The sequence below is a fragment of the Rhinolophus ferrumequinum genome, chromosome 22 (assembly GCF_004115265.2).
Source record: "Rhinolophus ferrumequinum isolate MPI-CBG mRhiFer1 chromosome 22, mRhiFer1_v1.p, whole genome shotgun sequence".
Taxonomy (NCBI): Eukaryota; Metazoa; Chordata; class Mammalia; order Chiroptera; family Rhinolophidae; genus Rhinolophus; species Rhinolophus ferrumequinum.
Genome location: NC_046305.1, coordinates 252705 through 272948, shown reverse-complemented (window position 1 = coordinate 272948; position 20244 = coordinate 252705). Strand labels below are relative to the sequence as shown.

General features: G+C 54.3%; 2 protein-coding genes across 6 annotated transcripts; one reads left to right on the top strand and one right to left on the bottom strand.

Annotated features, from left to right (window-relative positions):
* The first annotated feature begins 904 nt into the window (after positions 1-904).
* GBA1 (glucosylceramidase beta 1) lies at positions 905-14805 on the top strand. 5 transcript variants are annotated; one of them, XM_033093475.1, is made up of 13 exons: positions 974-1071; positions 8920-9221; positions 10032-10081; positions 10434-10521; positions 10764-10955; positions 11078-11224; positions 11481-11614; positions 11833-12005; positions 12231-12468; positions 12772-12996; positions 13395-13558; positions 13941-14057; positions 14155-14805. In XM_033093475.1, exons 2-13 carry the CDS (start codon positions 9170-9172, stop codon positions 14258-14260), a joined length of 1686 nt encoding a protein of 561 aa, XP_032949366.1. In that variant the 5' UTR covers positions 974-1071; positions 8920-9169; the 3' UTR covers positions 14261-14805. The 5 variants fall into 5 exon arrangements, with proteins under 5 accessions (XP_032949367.1, XP_032949369.1, XP_032949368.1 ...); XM_033093479.1 differs by having other exon boundaries at positions 9699-10081; XM_033093476.1 differs by lacking the exon at positions 8920-9221 and having other exon boundaries at positions 905-1071.
* On the bottom strand, positions 14806-19747 carry MTX1 (metaxin 1). Its single transcript, XM_033093480.1, has 8 exons — positions 19175-19747; positions 18083-18152; positions 17868-17947; positions 16293-16385; positions 15951-16133; positions 15762-15838; positions 15240-15394; positions 14806-15143 (listed from the first exon to the last, which is right to left on the bottom strand). Exons 1-8 carry the CDS (start codon positions 19253-19255, stop codon positions 14929-14931), a joined length of 954 nt encoding a protein of 317 aa, XP_032949371.1. The 5' UTR covers positions 19256-19747; the 3' UTR covers positions 14806-14928.
* Positions 19748-20244: the final 497 nt, after the last annotated feature.

Sequence of the window (20244 nt, the reverse complement as noted above, 5' to 3'; positions counted from 1 at the left end):
TCCACTCGGCAAAATGATAAGAAATCATGTCACATCAAGGTTCCGCCCAAATCTGATGGCTTCCCATTGTATTTAGAATAATCTCCAAACTCCTCCTGAGACGATGGTCAGCGCCTTTTCGCCAGCTCTTTCCCAAGCACTCAACGCGCTCTCCTGTGGCCACTGCCTTTACCTAATTCGGGTCTTAGTTCCATTCTCACCTTCTCACTGAGCATCCCCACACCCCCACCCCAGTCATTCTCTCACACTGCCACAGTGTTTGGGGGCACTTAGCACTATCTAAAATTACCTTGCTTTCGTCTGTGTGATCCCATGGAACGTAAGCTCCTGAGAGCAAGGACTGGCTCACTGCCCTGGGTCTAACACTTAGTAGGTCCTCAACAAGCTCAAGTTACTTAAGTAACAGAGTGGGGCCTGGAAAGCTTCCCGACCCTATGATATTGGCGACAGCCGCGTGCCCCGCAGGGAAGGAAGGGAGGAAGGAGGGGCGCTGTCCACAGATGGCGGCAGGCTGCGAGGCTTCTTGAATAATTCACCATCATAACAACCCCGCCCCAGGGAGGGTTGGGGTGCGGCCTGGATGACAAAATGAGGTAGGAGCGACTAGAAATTGGTGCTCCCAAAGGGACAGCTTCTGGGCACTGAATGTTCTCTATCCTGAGGTTCTCGAAGGAGGAAGCTCAAGAATCCCGCTCAACTTCCGGGGGCTGGACTCACTGAGGGAATTCAGTCTCCCCCCGCCCAGGACAGCGTGCTGGCGGGTGTGCGCCAAGGCGCACGCGCGCTTCCCGCCGCCCAGCAGACCCCCGAATACGCTTGCGCCGCATCTGGGCTACGGCTGGTCAACGAGAACCGTTCGGCCCCAGGAAGACCAGTAGGGAGCGCGGAAGGGGCCCGGTCCCGCCCCGCCCCGCCCCCTGCGCGTCTCGCGGACGCGCGTCTTGGGGGCGCAGCCTCTCGGGCGCGGGCTCGGCGGAGCCCCCTTCTCCAGCCCCTCCCCCCCGGCTTTGCGGGGCTGCAGTGGGATTTCCCTTCGCCTCCGGATGGGGTTGCTGTTTCGCTTCGCCCACGGTAGGCGCGCTGGATGTAGCACCGTTTGCGTCTTAACTCTCCCCTCCCTGCGTTTGCACTTCTCCTTTTCGTCATCATTGCTATTATTTGTAGGGATGGTCGTAATTTAGTAATGAAGAAGAAGGGACCGAATCTTCGAATCCTCCTCTTGTTTTTTGAGGGGTGGAGTGGGAATAAGGTCTGTGTAATTGATGTATTCTTCAGTCATTCGACACACGTTCAGTGGGGCCCTGGACCAGCGCCCCGCGCGCCCCGGGGATACGCCTGGGAGCCAGGACAGACTGGTCCGTACCCTCCTGGGCTTACGCACCGACCCAACAGCAGGCAAACGAGTTAGCAGGCCACTGGGCGCCGTAACTGACATTAAGCCACTTGTACAATTAATTCATTGTGATAAGAGCTACAAAGGAGACGTAAGGGCTATGAGCTTGTGTTACAGGAGAGGTGTGTGTGGAGGGAGAGAATCTTTTGGAGAAAATGACGTCTGAAGTGAGTTCTGAAAGATGAATAGGCATTAACTAGGCTGAATGGAGGTGAACAGGAATGCATACGGAAGGAAGACCCTTTGCGAGGACTCAGGGTCGAAGGATGGAGAACAAGGGGTCAAGTCCTGTGGCCAAGGGGACAAGTCCTGTGGCAGGTTCCAACTGGCAGCTGGTCTCCCTGTCTTGGCACTTGCCCCTTACAGTCTGATTTCTACACAGCAGCCAAAATGACCTTTTAAAAATATAAATCTGATCTTTTCACTTCCCTGCACCAAACTCTCCAGTGGATTTCCATCTTAGAACAAAATTCAGATTCCTTGGCCACCAGGGCCCTGCAGAAGCTGGCCCCTGGCCTCCTTCTCTAAAGTCATGTCTTACAATTATCCCCCTCACTGGTTCTATCCAGCACGCCTTACCCCTTTATTTTGCTTCCTAGTTCTCATGGCCACATGAGTTTGCCTGGTTTTGTGTCTACCAGCTTCTAGGACATAAGCTCCAAACAGCTAGGAGCTTCATCATCGTATTTGTTGCGGTAGCCCCAGGATCTAGAACAGTGCCCGGCACGTAGTAGACGCCCGTTATTTGTTGACTGTATGAGTTGGGGAGCTCATTGAAGGGGTGCCTAATCCAGCCAGCGGTGTCAGGAAAATGGTACTAATGGCAATAATGGTAAGGCTGAGGCATTCGTGATGGAAAAGAGGAGTTACTCATTTTTTTCAAGAGAGAAAAAGAAAGGACGGGTGGCGTAGAGGAGAGCAGAGGCAAGGTGGAACGCAGCCTATGAAAGGAAATGGGACGCAGCCCAGTGGACCATATGTGCAAATGGAGGGGTGAGACGTGAAGGTGGGACAAAGATCCCCGAAGCCCTCTTCAGGGCAGAGTGGAACCCACTGAAGGAGTGGAGGATGGAGAGTGTAGCTTCGGAATTTATATTTTAATTAGACCATCTAGTTCTTCTTGGAGGATGGATTGGAGGAGAAAAGGGGAGGTTAGGAGGCCAAGAGAGAGGCTTCTGTAGTTCAGGAGAGAAATGATGGGGCGAGGGGGACAGGGGTTACAGTCAGGAAGGAGCCCCAGGTTCCGGGAGGAAGGGCTTCCATTCCTGGGGAAAGAACACAGGAGGAAGAGCGGGCTTGGCTGGGTGAGGGGACGATCTCATGATGGGCCTGCTGAGGTGTATGGGAGACACACAGAGGAAAGGTCTGGAAGGCAGAGTTCTCACGGCCCCATGAGATTGCATTCCACCGCAGGAGAAAGATTGGGGTTGGAGGTGGAGATTTGGGAACCAAAAGCGACTAGTAGGTAATCAAAGCCATGGGGTTGTCTCTTCGGAGTGGGCGTGATTTACGAGAAGAGAAGGCCGAGGATAAAACCTCAAAGAACACCTGCAGGCAGAAAGAGGCGGGGAAGCCTGCAAAGGAGAAGGAGCAGCCAGAAGTGGGGGCGACATCCAACCAGGAGAGGGCAGAGTCATGGGAACAAAGGAGAGCACTTCAAGAAGGGAGGGGTCCTGTGTCAAGTGAGGTAAAAAGTCAGGTGAGAGCGGTTTTGGAGCCGGGAGGGCGGAGTTGGCCTTTGGAGAAGAGGAAGTCTGAGAGAGGACTCGTCGAGTGTAGCAATTCGGTCCAGAAGTTTGGCATGAACAATAACATTACATGCAGTGTTGCATTAAATCCTCCTAACAACCCTTGAGGCAAGAGTTTTGGAGATGAGGAAACACGCTCAAGAAGTCAAGTAACTTCCCAGTATCTCAGAGGTAGGGAGTCATGGAGCGAGGATTTAAATTGTGAAATCCCTCCGGTGTCCATGCTAAAACACCCTTCCCCGTGTCTTCTCCTTTAGGGGACAGGAGAGAAAGGGTGGCGGCCAGAGGAAACAAGAAATGAGGTAGAGGTCTTGGACACACGTCTCCTTTGACTACCGGAGGGAAGAAATAAAGGCTGAATAACTATAACGGTTATACTTCCTGTCTGTCCCCTCAGGCTCAGAACAGTGGGAATGTGCCAGCAGGTCCTGGGTGTTCAGTATTTGAAGCCGTCCTTCCGGTAGCCTGAACCAAGCCCCCTCCACTGGGTCTCTCTCTGACCCTAATAATCATGTTCAGAGTTAGGTTCGTTCTTTCTGAAGTTCATTCTCCTTCAAACCACACCAAGGACGCCCCTGAAACACCCGACAGGCAGGGCCTTGCATAGCGGACTGTGATTGATAACAACCTACTTATTCAGCAAACACTGAGCCCCGAGTCTGTGCTCTCCTCTGAGTGGAATGTTTTGAGGTTCCAAAGAAATAGGACCCATGAAATTTACTCTGCACGTGTTTATCACATTAAGGAAGGCTAAAAATATGCTACTGAAATATCGGGGAGCATATTTCTTGGACTCTTTCAGGGAGCATATTTCAGGGAGCATTCTTGGACATAACGACTAAGAGTGGCTTGGGCTTCAGCGTAGGACGGATCTGAATTTAGGCTTCGCTCTGCCACTTACCTACCTTCTGTTGGTCTCAGTCTTCTCATCTGTAACGTGGGCCCGTCGGGCCAATGCATGTAATAGGCACTCACGAAAGATTGGCTATTATCTTGAGAAAAAAATACAGGATAGCGCGTGAGGTTCAAGTCCTTTCCGTTTGCACTGGGCTTTACCGGGAATGCCGTGGTTATTGTTTAAGAGTTGGTTAATCAAACTATTGTAATCATCGTGTAGTGTATACATTTTCTTAAACTGGCACGATGTTATATGTCAATTACATCTCAATGAAGCTGGGGGAAAACAGAGTTGGTTAATCACATGGATGCAAGAGGGAAGCCATACCCTAGTCAGGGGCAGACAGGGTCTTACTGGAGAAAGGAGTCATTTTGGGGACCAGTCATCAGGAGGAGTGGGGTATCTTCAGATCAGAAACCAGAGCTGAAAGGTCAGGTCGTGGGTTGATTGGTTTATTCATTCATCCATCTGGTATTTTTTGAGCATCTACTATTCTGTGCATGGAATGAGAAAGTGTCTCTCTTTGATTTGACCTTGGAGGTGACAGTGGGACTTGGGGGAGGGGGTGGGCGTCCTCTTTAGGGAGTTGGTTTGAGGCTTAAAGAGCAAGGAGCGTATGACATGGAACCTAACCAGTCTCCAGGGCTGGAGTTTGCTGTCAGAGCCAAGCCGCAGCCTGGCACAGGGCTGGCCCAAGTGGAATCAGAACTCCACTGCTGGGTCAGCCAAACTATTTTTGCACTTCTGCTCTTCGCTTATGTTCATTTCTCAGTTGTCCATCCATGGCATTTAGCTACATCTTTTAAGAAGGGGACAGAGGAACACAGTATGGCCACCTGGTACACCCCTAGTGGACACTGCACTGAGTCCCAGGCGTTTGAGGTGACTCCCTAGGGCAGTGGTCGCCCCCTAGGGGACATTTTGGGAACTTGCGTCTTTAGTGGAGACCACCCTTAAGAGGCACTTGGAGGATTTAATGGAGCCCAGGAAAAGGTAGACGTTCTAGAACATGCAGGACAGCCCTGCACAAGGAAGAATGGTCTCTCATTCTCCTTGACTTTGGACATTTCTGCTCAACAACATATGCAAATATAAAATCAAATATAAATCAGCCGGACTTTATTATGTAATAATGCAGAAAAGATTTACAAGAACTTTTCTTCTGGAAAAAGTCCAATAATTTAGAAGATCATTGTGGAGAAGGAAGCTTGAATAAAAGGCATTGCCTTGAAATCACTGCATCTGCCTACTCAGTGTATTAGAGCATTTCCAACTATGGAATATATTTAGTTGAATATTTTCAACACTGTAGTTGCAGTTCCTGCAAAAGCAATGAACCAACTGCAAATATGTCATAAAATTTTTACTAGCTTAATTGAGGTGAAATTTACAGACTATAAAAATCTCCTTTTAAGTGTACAGTTCAATGATTTTTAGTAAATTTACTGAGTTGTGCAACAGTTAACCTCCGTTGCCACCCCAGTTCCAGGAAACCACTAATCTGCTTTTCTGTCTTTATAGCTTTGCCTATTCTAGAATTTCATATAAATGGAATCATACGATATGTAACCTTCTTTGCCGGGCTTCTTTCACATAGCGTAATGTTTTTGAGGTTTACTCACGGCCGTAGCTTGTATCTGTATTTTGTGCCTTTTTATTGCCGCGTAGTATTCCATTGTATGGAAATACCACAGTTTGTTTATTCTTTCACCAGTGGATGAACATTTAGGTTGTTTCCATGAATACTGCTGCTCTAGAAACATTCACAAGCAAGTCGTCATGTGGGCATGTGTCTTCATTTCTCTTAAGTAAATACCTAGAAATGGAATTGCTGGGTCATATGGAAACTCTAGGGTTATCATTTTGAGGAATTACCAAACTGTCTTCCACAGCGGCTGTACCATCTGACATCCCCACCAGTAACATACGAGCGTTCCAATTTCTCCACATCCTTTCCAACACTTGTTATTGTCCACCTGTTTTATTATAGCAATCCTATGCAAAGTGGTATCTCATAGTGGTTTTGATTTGCATTTTCTTTTCTTTTTTCTTTTTTAAGGAGGGCGCAGCTCACAGTGGCCCCTGCAGGGATCTAAGTGGAAACCTTGGTTCTAAGCCTGGGTTTAGTGTTATTAGCACCACGCTCTAACCAACTGAGCTAACCGGCCACCCCTTGACTTGCATTTTCCTACTGATTGATGTTTGTTGAGCATCTTTTCCTGTGCTTGTTGGCCATTTGTATATTATCTTTGAAGAAATGTCTCTTTAAATCCTTTGCCCATTTTTAATTGGGTTATCTTTTTGCCATTAAGTTGTAAAAGCTCTTCGTATGTATATTTTAGATACTAGGCTCTTATCAGATACGTGGTTGTAAATATTTTCTCCCATTCGATGGGTTGTCTTTTTCCTTTCTCGATGGCATCCTTTGAAGCACAAACACATTTCCCTTTTCGTTTTGATGAAGTCCAGTGTATCCTTTTTTTCTTCTGTCACTTGTGTTTTGGGATCATATGTAAGAAACCATTGCCTAATGAGACTCTGGACTCTAGCTATGATAAGATGAGACTTTGGGGAACGTTGGAAGGAGGTATGAGTATTTACATGTGGGAAGGCATGACCTATTGAGGGCCAGAGAGTGGACTGTGGTAGATTGCCTCCTAGCTGGCCCCAAACGATCTCCGCCTCCCAGTGTTCACCCCTTGTTTAGTCACCCCACCACACGGTATAGGGAAGACCTGTGTAACCAATATTGCAGATATGATGATGTGTGCTGCCTGAGCTAGGACATGGTGGCTTCTGCCTTGCTCTGTCTGCAGTCACTCACTCTGGAGGAATCCAGCCACCATGTTGTGAGGACGCTCAAGCAGCCCAGTGGAGAAGTCCACATGATGGGGAACTGAGGCCTCCTGCCAACGGCAAGCTCCGCCTCACCACCTGTGTTAGGTAGTGGCTCCTCTGGGAAGCAGAGCTCAGCCCAGTGAAGCCTGAAGATGACTGCAGTCCTGCCAACGTCTTGGCTACAGTCTCATGACAAACCTCAAATCGGAGCTGTCCAACCAGGCCACTCCTGGCCCACCAAAACTGTGTGAGATAACAAATTGTTTATTGTTGGTTAAAAAAAAGAACAAAGAAACCAGTGCTGAATCCAAGGTCACAGAGATTTACTCATATGCTTTCTTCCAGGAGCTTTGTAGTTTTGGCTCTTACATTTGGGTCTAGGATCTATTTTGCTTTAATTTTTGATGATGGAGTGAGGTAAGGGTCTAAGTTTATCTTTTCCACGTGGATATCCAGTTGTCTCAGCACCATTTGTTAAAAAGACTGTCCTTTTCCTTATTGAATTGCCAAGACTTAGAATCAAATAATAAATTTGTGGAGACATGTGGAATGCACGGACTTAGTCACAAAGATTGGCTTTTAAACATTTCAATTCATCATATATTTAATACTTTTGCAGCATAATGATAATTACATATTATGAAAATGACATATGATGAAAATTACATATTGAAAGTCTTTATTAATACATGGGCTGGTTTTGCTTCTATTATTTCCTAATTTATTCCATTTAGGTTAGTGCAAGATCTGAGTACATTATGTCTCCTAGGTAATCATGGCTACACATTTTCTTACATTTTCTTATCGAAAACATATTTTATTATCAAGATAGTCCAATTATTTTTCCTTCGTATTCCAATTAAGGCAGCTATACTGATTCTTTTAAATTATGTGTGTAGGGAAGCCATAGAATCTATACGTTTATTTCAGGATTGTAAAGAGTATGTTAGAAAATACTTGGCATGAAAAGGGGGTGCTTGGGTTGTTGGGCTGAGATCTTGAGGGTGGGGAGAGTGACGCTCAGGGACAGGGGCAGAGCCATCCCTCCCCAGCTGAAAACCAACCATTCTTGCCCTTCCTGGGAGTTCTGGGTTTTGGTGCGCTGTTGAAGCCGTAGACCCTAACTGGTGTCTTTGGAGAACTCGGAGAACACGGAGAAATGTTGTTGCCACGTAGCCAGCATTTCAGAAGCCAACTGGGCCTTCATCTTGGGCAGGTAGAACTCTCTGTAAAAAAGAAGGGGCGCTTTTAAAACAACGCAAAGCACACAGAGCAGACTGACCCAGCAGCTTTGGAAAACAAGCAGCGCCTCGTGTAGCATTTGGCATACCAGAGGCTCTCATTAAATATGTGGTGTGTTTAGCCAAGGGACTCTGAGTAGCCAGGGGATTCAGGGCAACTTAATGACCTTTCTTAGGCTCCTCATCTCTAAAGGGGGGGAAAGAATAGTATCTGCCTCGTGAGAATGAAATGAGAGTAAGTGTCTAATGCACACAAAGTACTCCCTAAATATTAGCCCTTATTATAACCAGCTTTAGAAGATGAGCTCTGTAAGCCTCATCTGTAAGGGAAAATCAGACTGGGAGAGAAATCTGTACGATGAGGTGGTGTCTCACAAACTCTGTTCCCGCAGAGCGCAATAGGGAGGGGCGGGGGCCCCCTCCCCCCCTCCCCCAACAGAGCAGACCATGTCTACAAGCAACGCCCTGTGGAATGAATGAACTAGAGGGAAGTAAGGTATAGATCCCCTGTCCTCCTCCCAAGAGAGCTCTGTGCCGCATTTCCTTGAAAAACAGGAAGTCTGGATGGGGCATCACTGACACAGTGATGATAGTTCAATCCAGTTCAGCAGTTTGGCACGTCCCCACTCGATGTCAGGCCTTCTACCTACAATGAGTAAGACATTCTTTGACAGAACTCCGTAAACATAGACGCAACTTGCTGCGATATTTGGTGCCCAGCAGTGTACTAGACACACACATGATGGTACTTACTCGTTACAACAGTGCTATGAGGTAGGAGCCGTCACTCCCCTTTTATAGGTGAGAGACTGAGGCTTCGAGTGAGTGAGTCATTTATCGAAGGTCAAACAGCCAGTACACAGTGGAGCCAGGCTTCAAACCCAGGCCTCACTGAGACAATCCTGAAATGCTATGGAAACCTAGAAGAAGAAATGATTGACTTTGCCTGGAGTGTGCCCGGAAAGACTTCGCTAATTACAGAAAGACACAACAAGCAGTTGCTGAGCACCTCCCGTGTGCCAGACACCAGCGTCTGTCCCTGATTCCAGGAATGACCCTGGGAGGCTGCGGTGTCGCCTGCCGAAGGGCAGGGAGTTGGTCAGGTAATCATTGCGTGTGTCATTCCCACTAAGTCAGGTGTGGTGTGGTCCATGTGTGATGTGGTGGTAACAGCAGGACTAAGGCTCCAGCTTGTGCACTTTCAGTGTCTGAAAGACTACCAAGCCTCCCCATCCTGTGAGAAAGCAGCCGCAGCATCTGACGTGAAACAAACGTGGCCTCAGAGTGCAGTGTTGACGACTCCCTCCCACGGCTCCTACCATCCCTCTGCCCTGGGCCCATCCTCCCTGCACTTCACTGCTTACTAATCCCCCGCTCTGTCTCTTCCAGGAAGTCTTCCAGGATTAACTCCCTCCCTCCATGCGCACTGTCTTTATCTTGTCTGCGTGTCTGACTCCCCGCCTGCTTCACGAGCCTCTGCAGCGCAAAGCCTGGCTTAATCCTCTCCCAGTATTGTGCACAGTGAACCTCTTTCATTAGTATCAGCTTTGTTAGTATGACTTTCACATTTTTTTCTCCAGAAAGTCATGTGCCTGCGGTGGTTCCCATCCTCGGGGATCTGGGAGCCTCTGCCCAATCCCCCACTTAGACCTTTGATCTGCATTCTTCCTGAAGTTGTCATTCCAGAATTTCACGGGGTGTATAATCGCCAACAGCCTGGAGGAAGCCAGGCGCCCTTTACAAGTATGGTTGCAGTTGCCTCACTTCCTGTATCATGTGACTGTCTCGTCGTCATCACATGACCCATCCACTCTATTATGCCGGAAAGAACCCGAAAGGCTAGTCCGCTGTGGGTAGCTACCCGGGTACCTGCATCCCTATTCTCGTTGACTGAACCCTCTGTCTTCTCCAAGGCTTGGGAGCCCTGCAGCCTTCTCATCTGGTGATGGAGCTTTCCAGACAGGTGAGTGAGCCAGGACTCCCCACTGCTGTTGTCTGCTTCTGGAATCCTGGCCATCCAGGCTCTGGAATTCAATGAATGACAGACTCTCCTTGGACTCAGGCCTTCATAGCACTTTGATGGAGGGACAGATGGAGGAGGGGAGGGGTTGAGGGAGAAATGAGTGGGTAGAGGGGAGGAGGAGGGTCCTGGTTGGGGTGGGCAGAGAGCTGTCGCTAGCAGAAGGCCTGTTCCATCTCCATTAAAGGTGGGAGACAAAGCTGTGGGCGGCCACAGGCAGCCGAGCGCTGCCCAGGAGAGTAGTCGTGGGATGGAGGGGACCTTGCCCTTCAGCCTCTCCTCATTCTGTTCTCAGGAGTGTCCCAAGCCCCTGGGCAGGGTACATGTGGTGGCTGCCAGCCTCACCGGGTTGCTTCTACTCCAGGCAGTGTCTTGGGCATCAGGTGAGTGACTCGAGGAGGGAGGTGTACCCGAGACTCCCTTCTTGCCTGTGGTCCTTCGGAGCCTTCTGGCAAACTGGTGGTGGACTTCAGTAGGTGACCGAGTGACTGAGACCGCCCTCAGGGTGGGGGGATAGCCGGAGGACCTCTGAAACCTGCGTGCATCCCTGCTGACCAGTGTGGCATCACCCGGCCTCGTGCTTCAGCCGATCGCTCTGCTCACGCGCCCCCTCCCTCCCTCCCAGGTGCCCGCCCCTGCATCCCGAAAAGCTTCGGCTACAGCTCAGTGGTCTGTGTCTGCAATGCCACGTACTGTGACTCCCTTGACCCCCTGACCCTGCCTGCCCCTGGCACCTTCAGCCGCTATGAGAGCACGCGCAGCGGGCGCCGGATGGAGCTGAGTCTCGGGACCATGCAGACCAACCGGACGGGCACAGGTAACCAGTACACCCCTCACCCCTGAGCCAGGCTGGGGTTGTCCCGGAGCTGAATCGCGCCAGAGATCACACGGGTTTCTCCCCTGTGGGCTGACACCCTTGATTCCCTGCAACGTCCTCAGGGCTGCTACTGACCCTGCAGCCGGATCAGAAGTTCCAGAAAGTGAAGGGCTTTGGAGGGGCCATGACAGACGCTGCTGCTCTCAATATCCTGGCCCTGTCACCTGCTGCCCGGAATTTGCTACTGAAGTCGTACTTCTCTGAAGAAGGTGAGGAGGAGGGGGCCGAGAGGACCGTGCGCTTGGTGCTTTGAGCCTCACTTCTGGGTTCTCTCTTAATACCCAAATACACAAGAGCTGTTCTGCCGGGGCCCACTGATTGCGCAGGGACGCTCGGGCTCAGAAGGCCTGTGCTTCAGGGAGCCCACGTTCCCTTCCGTCCTGACTCAGACATATTTAGGACTGGCAGCTGGTCGGCCGGGTCCCGCATTCTCCCGCTGGCTCAGATGCCCCTCTTTTTCTGCAGGAATCGAATACAACCTCATCAGGGTACCCATGGCCAGCTGTGACTTCTCCATCCGCACCTACACCTATGCTGACACCCCTGATGACTTCCAGTTGCTCAACTTCAGCCTCCCGGAGGAAGATGTGAAGCTCAAGGTGGGTCCTGTGGCTGCCGGGCCCTGGTGGCCCTGACCCCTGGTGGCTGAGAAGCCTCTGGCTAGCACACTGTGCAGACAGAACCGGGCCCCTGCTCCCTGTTTGGTCCTGGGGGTGGGAGGGCGGGGGCCAATGGCGAGGCCCGATGCACTGGTTGGGCCAGTCTGTCTATGTTCCAACTCTGGGTGTCTCTCCTCACTCACTACCTTTGTTTCTAGATACCCCTGATTCACCAAGCCCTAGAGATGGCCAAGCGCCATGTCTCACTCTTCGCCAGTCCCTGGACATCACCCACGTGGCTCAAGACCAATGGGGCAGTGAATGGGAAGGGGTCACTCAAGGGTCACCCGGGGGACCGCTACCACCAGACCTGGGCCAGATACTTTGTCAAGTAAGGGAGCAGCAAGGCCGTGGGGTTGGGACCAGCCGCCCCTCTGGGACCCCTGGTCTGTGTCCCAACCTGGTTCTGCCTCCAGATCTGCCTCTCCTCAGCTCGCCTTTCTAGTTTCTGGGCCTTGCAGCTTTGGGACCCCCATTTCTCCCCCTTACTGGGCCTGTCCCCCCAGGGTCTTGGTCCCCTTTCGTGGTCGTGCTCACAACACCCTTCTCCTGCCAGGTTCCTGGATGCCTATGCTGAATATAAGTTACAGTTCTGGGCAGTGACAGCCGGGAACGAGCCCTCTGCTGGGCTGCTTAGCGGATACCCCTTCCAGTGCCTGGGCTTCACCCCGGAACACCAGCGAGACTTCATCGCTCGTGACCTGGGTCCCACCCTCGCCAACAGTGAGCACCGCGGTGTCCGTCTGATCATGCTGGATGACCAGCGCTTGCTGCTGCCCCGTTGGGCACAGGTGGTAAGGCCATGACCTCCATGGGTACCCGTGACCCCCAGATCCAGCATCCAAACGACTGACTCCCAAACAGAGTGCCTTCCCTGCCCCAACTCGATTCCTAGAGCAGCCTGGGCTGGGTCCAGGTGCCCAGGTGGCACCCATGGGGTGCTGGGATGGTGATGACGCCTCTGGATGTCCAGGGCCCCATGGGTGTCCCTTCAACCCGTCCAGTTGCGTTCATCTCACTGCCCGTTTCTCAGGTCCAGAACTCTCTGTGCCGGGCCCAGGTTCAGTGGCCTCCTTCCCCTCCCGTCCCCGGTGCAGGTGCTGGCAGATCCAGAGGCCGCTAAGTACGTTCATGGCATCGCTGTCCATTGGTACCTGGACTTTCTGGCTCCGGCCAAAGCCACCCTGGGGGAGACACACCGCCTCTTCCCCGACACCATGCTCTTTGCCTCGGAGGCCTGCGTGGGCTCCAAGTTCTGGGAGCAGAGTGTGCGGCTTGGCTCCTGGGACCGGGGGATGCAGTACAGCCACAGCATCATCACGGTGAGCCCCGCCCCCACCCCACCCCCAACGCCGCCCGCCCCGCCTCCCGCCCCCAGCCCCGCACGCTGCCAGCCAGCCCTGTCTCCGCAGAGGATGAGGACAGGCCCTCCTCTCCAGTTGGCTTGCTCTGGGGGACAGATTTCAGGACGTCGTGATTCCCTGTCTTGCCTTCCCCTCACCGATTCCCCCCCCCCCCACTCTCATTCTGAAGGTTTGGGTCTCGGGCAGTTCCGTCTGCCTCGGAGTCGTCGGTTTCTCGTCTCTCCTTAGGTGCCAAGGATACGAGCCCCCCTCCCAGGGCTGAGGCAGCGGAGCCCGTCTCCATGGCGTGACCCTTAACCACGTTGTCTGGGGACCCAGCGTGGAGCCTTTGTCTCTCTGCCCTGTTCCCACCCTAGAACCTTCTCTACCATGTGGTCGGCTGGACCGACTGGAACCTCGCCCTGAACCCCGAAGGGGGACCCAACTGGGTGCGCAACTTTGTCGACAGCCCCGTCATCGTGGACATTGCCCAGGACACATTTTACAAACAGCCCATGTTCTACCACCTCGGCCACTTCAGGTGAGTGCAGGAAGGGCACCCCCACTCCACGCCAGGCCCAGCCTCACCAGCACTGGCTTACATCACCCCACACGAGGAGCAGGGAGGTGTTTAGGGTGGGAACCTTGAGAGAGGCACACCTGTCCCTCTTGCACCATCTGGGCAAGAAGTGGCTTGATGGCATCAGACACAGACAGCCCCTGAATGCCTGCTGCTCGGCTGGGAGGCAGGACGCCAGGGCGTGCCAGCAGCATGGCTCAAGAGCTGGAGTTAGGGCGGAGGTTTGGCAAGGGTTCGGAGGTGACTTCTTGGGTGAGAGGTCGATGGGAGCTGAGCTGCCTGCAGGGGCAGAGGAGCTGGGCTGGGGTCCCTGGGTCCCTGACGACGCCTGTCCCCACTTCAGCAAGTTTATTCCTGAGGGCTCCCAGAGAGTGGGGCTGGTTGCCAGCGAGAAGAACGACCTGGAGACAGTGGCGCTGATGCATCCGGACGGCTCTGCAGTTGTGGTCGTGCTGAACCGGTGAGAGCAGAAGCAGGGCCTGGGGACGGGGCTGAGGGCGGGGCCAGTGGGCGTGGCAGGGCCACCCGCTCAGCTCCTCCCCTCCCCCCACCCCCAGCTCCTCTAAGGATGTGCCCCTCACCATCAAGGATCCTGCGGTGGGCTTCCTGGAGACTCTCTCACCTGCCTACTCCATTCACACCTATCTGTGGCGTCGCCAGTGAAGGTGCAGATGCCCAAGCAGGCGCCTGGGCTCGACATGGGCATTAAAAGGGACAGAGTCAGCTCGCATGCCGTCTGTGGCTAAAGAGGGTACAGCAGGGCCGGGGTGAGCTGGTGATGTAACCCAGGGGCAGTGGTTTGGGTGACTCACTCTCCCCTCTAGCTGGTGCCAGGGGCTGGAGGCCCCTCGGGAAAGGCTTGGGGAGGCCCAGTGGCCCCCCACCCCCAAGCTTGTGTGATCGTGTGCTCTGTGCTGGTTGCCTGTGGAAACTGGGCCCAGGCCCAGGGTGAGCTCACTGTCTGTACAAACACAAGATGGGAGTGGGGGGAGAGTGGGGGACGGAGAGACTAGGAAAGCTGGACCCAGAACCGAGGGCTGTGTCTTTCCTGGAGAGGCAGGAACGGGCCCTTGTACGAGCAGTGTCAGGATCAGGGCACAGGCAGCTAAGAAGCCAGGCATCGTGGGGGGGCTCAGGCACCCACACGGCCCCTCGGCACCAGCTGGCAAAAACGGTGGTGCCTTGAAGGACGGAATGACTGACCCCAATCAGTGTGATCAGGTTTATTCTGGGGGGACACCCCATTTCTGTCTGTACCAACAATGGGGAGACACAGGGTTCTCTGGAATGCGTGACAGTAGAAAAATCAGTCCTGGGAACACGAGGACCAGTCATTCCTCCTCGTCCTCCTCGGCCATGCCCAGAGCCCGCGTGTCTGGGGTCCGGGCAGGCGCTGCCCGCTGGATAGAGACAATGCCACTGAGCAGGGCATAGCCTGCCATGGCCGCCAGCCCCGCCAGCACGGACAGGATCTGGTTCCGGCGGCCGTACGGCTCCTCCTCAGTCTCTGGGCCTGCTGGTGTCTGGCGTGGAGGTGGCACCTCAGCTGACGGGCAAGGAAGGAAGGTGGGCGGGGGGGCTCGTTCCTGGAGCCCCTGCCCACTGTCCCAGGGGCCGGTGCCCCCCCTCCATCTGGCCTTACCTCCATCCCAGGGGAAGTAGAGGCTGAGGATGTGGGTGCAGTAGGCACAGAGGTTGGGCAGCCCCCGCAGATGGGCCTGCAGCTTCCCACTGGGCAGCTTCGCCTGTAGCAGCAGCACCAGGTAGCTGAAGACAAAGGCGTCTAGGGAGGCAGGGCTGCAGCAGAGAGGGAGGGGTGGGATGGAGTGGCCCTGGGCCGCCAGGGGAGGAGAGGACACAGTCTGGACCTGGTGTGGGGGGCTGCCTAGGTGGCGCCAGCCTGGCCCTGAATGGGACTCTATGCCAGGGTTGCATAAAGGGCACATTGAGTGCCCCGCAGGCCCCTCCCGTGCCTGGCGGCCCTCCCACCCTCCTGTACCACTGAGGCGGCTCCAGCCCCACACACAGCCCCACTGTCACCAGCTCCAGTGTCTGTCCCAAGGACCTCCTATCCAGAGCCGGCACCCACCCCGGCCCCTGCAGCTGCGTCGGAACCGGCATCTTCTTCCCAGCCACCTCTTAACTCCCCTGGAGTCAGACTCACGCGTCTCCAAAGAAGAATCTGTGAGAGCCCAGGCGCTGAGCAAGGAGGGTCAGGCATTCCAGAGCCTCTTGGTAGAGCTACGGGGAGGACACAGGTAGGCTGCGGCTGCGGGCGCGCGCCGGCCGGCCACCTCCCCTGCTGGCATCAGCCTCGGGCGCCTCGCACAGTAGCCGCCTGTCCCAGACGTACCTCCTTCTCCAGCTCCTCCTCGTCCTCAGGCCTGTGCTCGCCACACAGCAGCTGCAGCCGCTCCAGGTGCTGCCGCTGCATGCGGCCAGGCAGGAAGAAGTTGAGGGGAAAAGGCAGAGCCTCTGCATACCACTTCCGGGTCACTTCCACAAAGTTCTTGCTGTCTACCCAAAACGTGTGGATCTGCATTGGGGACACAGGAAGGGAGAGGCAGGTCTGGGCCAGTGCACCTGCCCCACTCCAGCTGGGCTTCCGATCCCCGTGCCCCTCCAAGCCTGGGGAGGGGGTGCCTGCCCCCCTCCCTCGCTGGCCCTGGACCCTGGCAGGCCTGGCCACACTCACTAGCACTGGGAGCAACTTCTCCTCCAGCAGAGACATGAAGGCCAAGGTGTCTGCCCCTTGGCGGGCAGACAGGTCGTAATCGGCATTGTACTTCTGTGGAGGAAACGGCCACCATGAGATGGATGCCAGGGGATTCCAGGGCACGTCCCCAGGGGCACCCTGTCTGGTGCCACCGCCACTGGCCTCTGAGTGTAAACTGAACTGAAGCAGAGTAAGAAGCTTTTCCCACCGAGGCCCCCTGGCCTGGGCACAGCCAGTAGCCTGTTGCTGTTGGCGGGAAGCCTGGGCCTTGGAGCCCGCTGGCCGTCAAGGTCCCGCGCCTACTGGGGGGAGGAAGGAAGGCCCAGCCACAAACCAGGACCAGCTCCCAGAGTTTCCACAGAAAGGTGGCAACATGCCTGCTGACGGCAACTTACTAACAGTAACTTCCCCAACCCAGACACCACAAAGCTAGCAGCGTGGAGCTCAGAGGCAGGCTGGGCCTCCAGCCACACCTCAGGAACTAAGGGACGCCATCCTTGTGCTCCTGGGACCCAGTGAACCCATGCCCAGGGCCCCCTGGCTTGTTGCAATGCCCAGCTCTTCATGATTTCCTCTATTTCATTCCATGGCCCAGGCTCCACCATCACACGCACATTCCAACTGTACCCCCAGGTCTCAGGCTGCCACACCGTCCTAGGCAGCAGTGTCTGTTCCCCCTGCACATCCTAAGTAAGCCTTGTCCCCAAATCACCTCCTGAGCACGATCCTTAAATCAGTCTGAGCCTTACTTTCTCCGCTGAGGAATGGGGACACTAATCTCCCAATATGGCTACCAGGAGAAAACGCTGGAAACTGGCAAAGCTATGCTCATACGTAAGGAAACTGCAGTGATCCAGTCCCTGCCAGGAACTGTGGCTTTTACCCGCATCCCTTCTCTCCGTGCCTCCCAAACCTCCATTAACTTTCCAGCTCTTTAATTTTGGAAAAAGTAGAAATGAAGAAGAGGGTCCCACTTCTGACAATGTGTTCCCTTTTAGAACCAGACCAGGAAAGCTAGAAGAACTCTTGGAAAGCATCCTGGCTAAGCCCCCTAGTTTTACAAATCAGGAGCTTACGGCTGTGGGACGTTAAGAGATTTGTCGAAAGTCACACACTCAAGGACAGAGGGAAGAGCATAGCCTAGGCCGCCCCACTCTTCTTGTCATGCTCCTGCAACTTCCTACCCTGGCTCTACGCCTTGTCCACCCTAAGCCCCACATCCTGCCCAACCTGGTCCCTGGAAAAAGGCAATGGCCCTTAGAAGTCCCTTTCTGAGCTCATCTGAGCTCCCTTTTACTCTTCTTTCCCTTCCTTGTGTCATCAGCTTGTCATCTGTCCCCCTGCCCAGCAGGCTGAACGCACTGTGCCTGTGGATGTCCCCACCGTGCCCCAGCTTAATCTCTGTGCTCCTACTCACTGCATCGCACCATTGTTCCTTGAAGCTCTGGGCCACCTGTGTCTAGCTTGGCATATACTTGGTACTCAATAAATGTATGTTGCACTGAACTGACTCAACTTTTCTCACTGGCAGCCCCCCCTACCCAAGCCACCTACCTCTTTTCGAAGGTGGGTGATGATCTTGTGTGGTACCGAGATGACCTCTCCATGACTGGTCCGAAGGGCAGGCAGAGTTCCTGACATTGAGAGAAGAATGCCCACCAGACCCTTAGCTGCCTGTCCAAACGTGTCTGCACCACGTCCCTGTCTAGCTCCTGTTCCTCCCCCTGTACCCTCACTCCCTTCCTCACCCCACCAGGGACACTGGGTACCTGAAGGGCTCCGCCAGGGGTTGGTGATCTTGTGCACCTTGAGTGGGGCACCAGTAAATCTGGCATAGGTCTGCAGGAAAGGAAGCAGAAGGCAGGGAGGCCAGAGACATGGCCCCCATGGGGAATCAAAGAGAGAAACAACATTTATTGAATACTTGTTGTGCTGTGGTATATGCTTAGTACTTGCCTCACACACACACAAAAGAGGTGAACATAACTATGCCCATTTTACAAAGGGCGACACAAGACTGTGGTGATGGACACAATCATGATTACAAGTCAGCCAGAAAAATCCTTCCCTCTGCCTCCTCTCCTACCATCTACCTGGTGAGCACCTAACCTCAGAAGTTTGTTCTAACCAGTACATCCCTTTTCTTAGAGGCACTGACCGTGCCCTTCCCGGTAGTCTGTAGCCTGTTTCTACTCATACCTTAGCACCCGAACATTTTATCCCATTTCTTTGCTGACATGTCTGCCTTTCTGTAAACAACTCCAGGGGAGAGACCAAGCCTTTATCTTTGCATGCCAATGTTTGGTATTTGGAAAAGACCTAATACATGCTTAATAAACGATGGACTGAATGAAATGAGTAAATCTAACTCCAGAGCTTGCTCTACAGAGCCTCACTGTGGGCCTTTTGGTTCAAAAAAACAGTAAGCTCAATATAAACTGTTTAATGAGGAGGTGGAGGAGGAATAAGAAGAAAGGGAGGCTGAGGAGACGACAGGAATGCCAAGACCGAGAAGCCTGAGGCTGTTCAGCTTTAGTAAAGCTTCGGGGGAAGGAACAAGCGCACAGAGAGGAGAACGGATCTCACCAAGGTCACACAGCCAGTAAATGGATGAGCAAGGACTGAAACCCATTTCTTGAACCCCCGACCAGGCCTCTTTCTATTGCTGCACAAAACCTAGGCTGCTAAAGCATAGGGCACTGAGCCCATATCAGCCTGGCACGCTCTTTGATTGCCCCAGTTTCCCCCCCCCCCCCAGCGCCCGGGCTGAGGCGCCCTGGCAAAATTCGGATGATCGGCTAGTTCGGGCCCCCTCCCTCGTCCTCCAGGGCGCAGCAGAGGACGCCGGCACCAACCCTCACCAGCACCGCCAGGCTGTCCAGGTCCACTGACGGCAGCCCCCAGCCCCCAGACCAGCAGAACAGCTCCATGGGCGCCGCCATCTTGCCCGCCCTCTGTCCCGGAAGCACCTCCCTCCCCGCTTCTACCCGCCCCAGCGCGGACCCGCCCTCCACCGCCGCCCGTCGGGTCGCTCGAGGCGTCCTGGGGAGGGAGGCCCCGGAGGAGGCGCGGCTTCATGGGGCCCGTGAGGCGGCGGGACGGAGCCGAGGGCTTCTGGGAGGGCGGCCGCCGCCAGATGCACTGGCAGCTCCGGAAGGGGGTGGGCTCTAGACCTGGCGCGCCTCGGAGAGTCGGGGCGCCTAGGCGGAGGGGAGCCCAGAACCCCCGAAGGCACGGCAGCCGGAGAGAAGGGGGTCCCGTGCGCCTGGGTCGGCTCTGGGGGCTCTCGCAGATCCGCACGTGGCCTGGACTGCTCCGGGGCCCCTCAGGGCTCGGCCCCGAGCGGGGGCTGCGGGAGGGGTCCCCCGAGGCGCATGTTTTCCACAGCGCGTTATGTTTGGAGCCGGCCCCGCGCCGCCTGTCGCCATGGAAACAAAACAGGGGCGGTGGCGGCGGCCGGAGCGTAGCCGGGCTTGGGCCTGCGTGGGGGGATGGGAGGTGGGCTCGCGCGCTGTTGCCTTGGTAACGGGAACAGAGGCGCCCCTCCGCTTCAACCGGGTCACGGCCTGTCAACCAGTACCCCCGGTGTTCCCAGTCTGGCCCCCTTTCCTGGTCTACTCTCCTGTTCCTAGTGTCCCTTTCCCCTGCTGATTTCTTCACTCCGACATCACTAACCACTGTTTTAGGCTCTCCCTCCAGTTCCCATTGAACACTTCCAGGTTTTCCTAGGAATGAGGGAAAATGGAGGCACAGGCACGTGTCAGGGGACCCCCCACCCTAATAAAAAGCACTCGCCCTGTCAGAGCAGCGTATTTCATGCCCTGTGTGCATCCCCTGGACACTATAGCGAGCTCGTTTCCACCACTCCCTTGGCATCGTCTCATGCCAGCTGTGGAATAATGCCCACTGTCGAGCACTGCAGTGCCAGGGG

Bases quoted from the DNA above. Each gene is read 5' to 3' on its own strand.
- GBA1 (XM_033093475.1), top strand. From the start codon at position 9,170: ATGACCCTGGGAGGCTGCGGTGTCGCCTGCCGAAGGGCAGGGAGTTGG. The intron at 11,225-11,480 runs GTGAGGAGGAGG...CTTTTTCTGCAG, and splicing joins GTCGTACTTCTCTGAAGAAG to GAATCGAATACAACCTCATC. The intron at 14,058-14,154 runs GTGAGAGCAGAA...CCCCACCCCCAG, and splicing joins GTTGTGGTCGTGCTGAACCG to CTCCTCTAAGGATGTGCCCC.
- MTX1 (XM_033093480.1), bottom strand. From the start codon at position 19,255: ATGGCGGCGCCCATGGAGCTGTTCTGCTGGTCTGGGGGCTGGGGGCTG. The intron at 15,839-15,950 runs GTACGTCTGGGA...TCCTCCCCGTAG, and splicing joins AGGAGGAGCTGGAGAAGGAG to CTCTACCAAGAGGCTCTGGA. The intron at 15,395-15,761 runs GTGAGTCTGACT...TCTCTGCTGCAG, and splicing joins AGATTCTTCTTTGGAGACGC to CCCTGCCTCCCTAGACGCCT.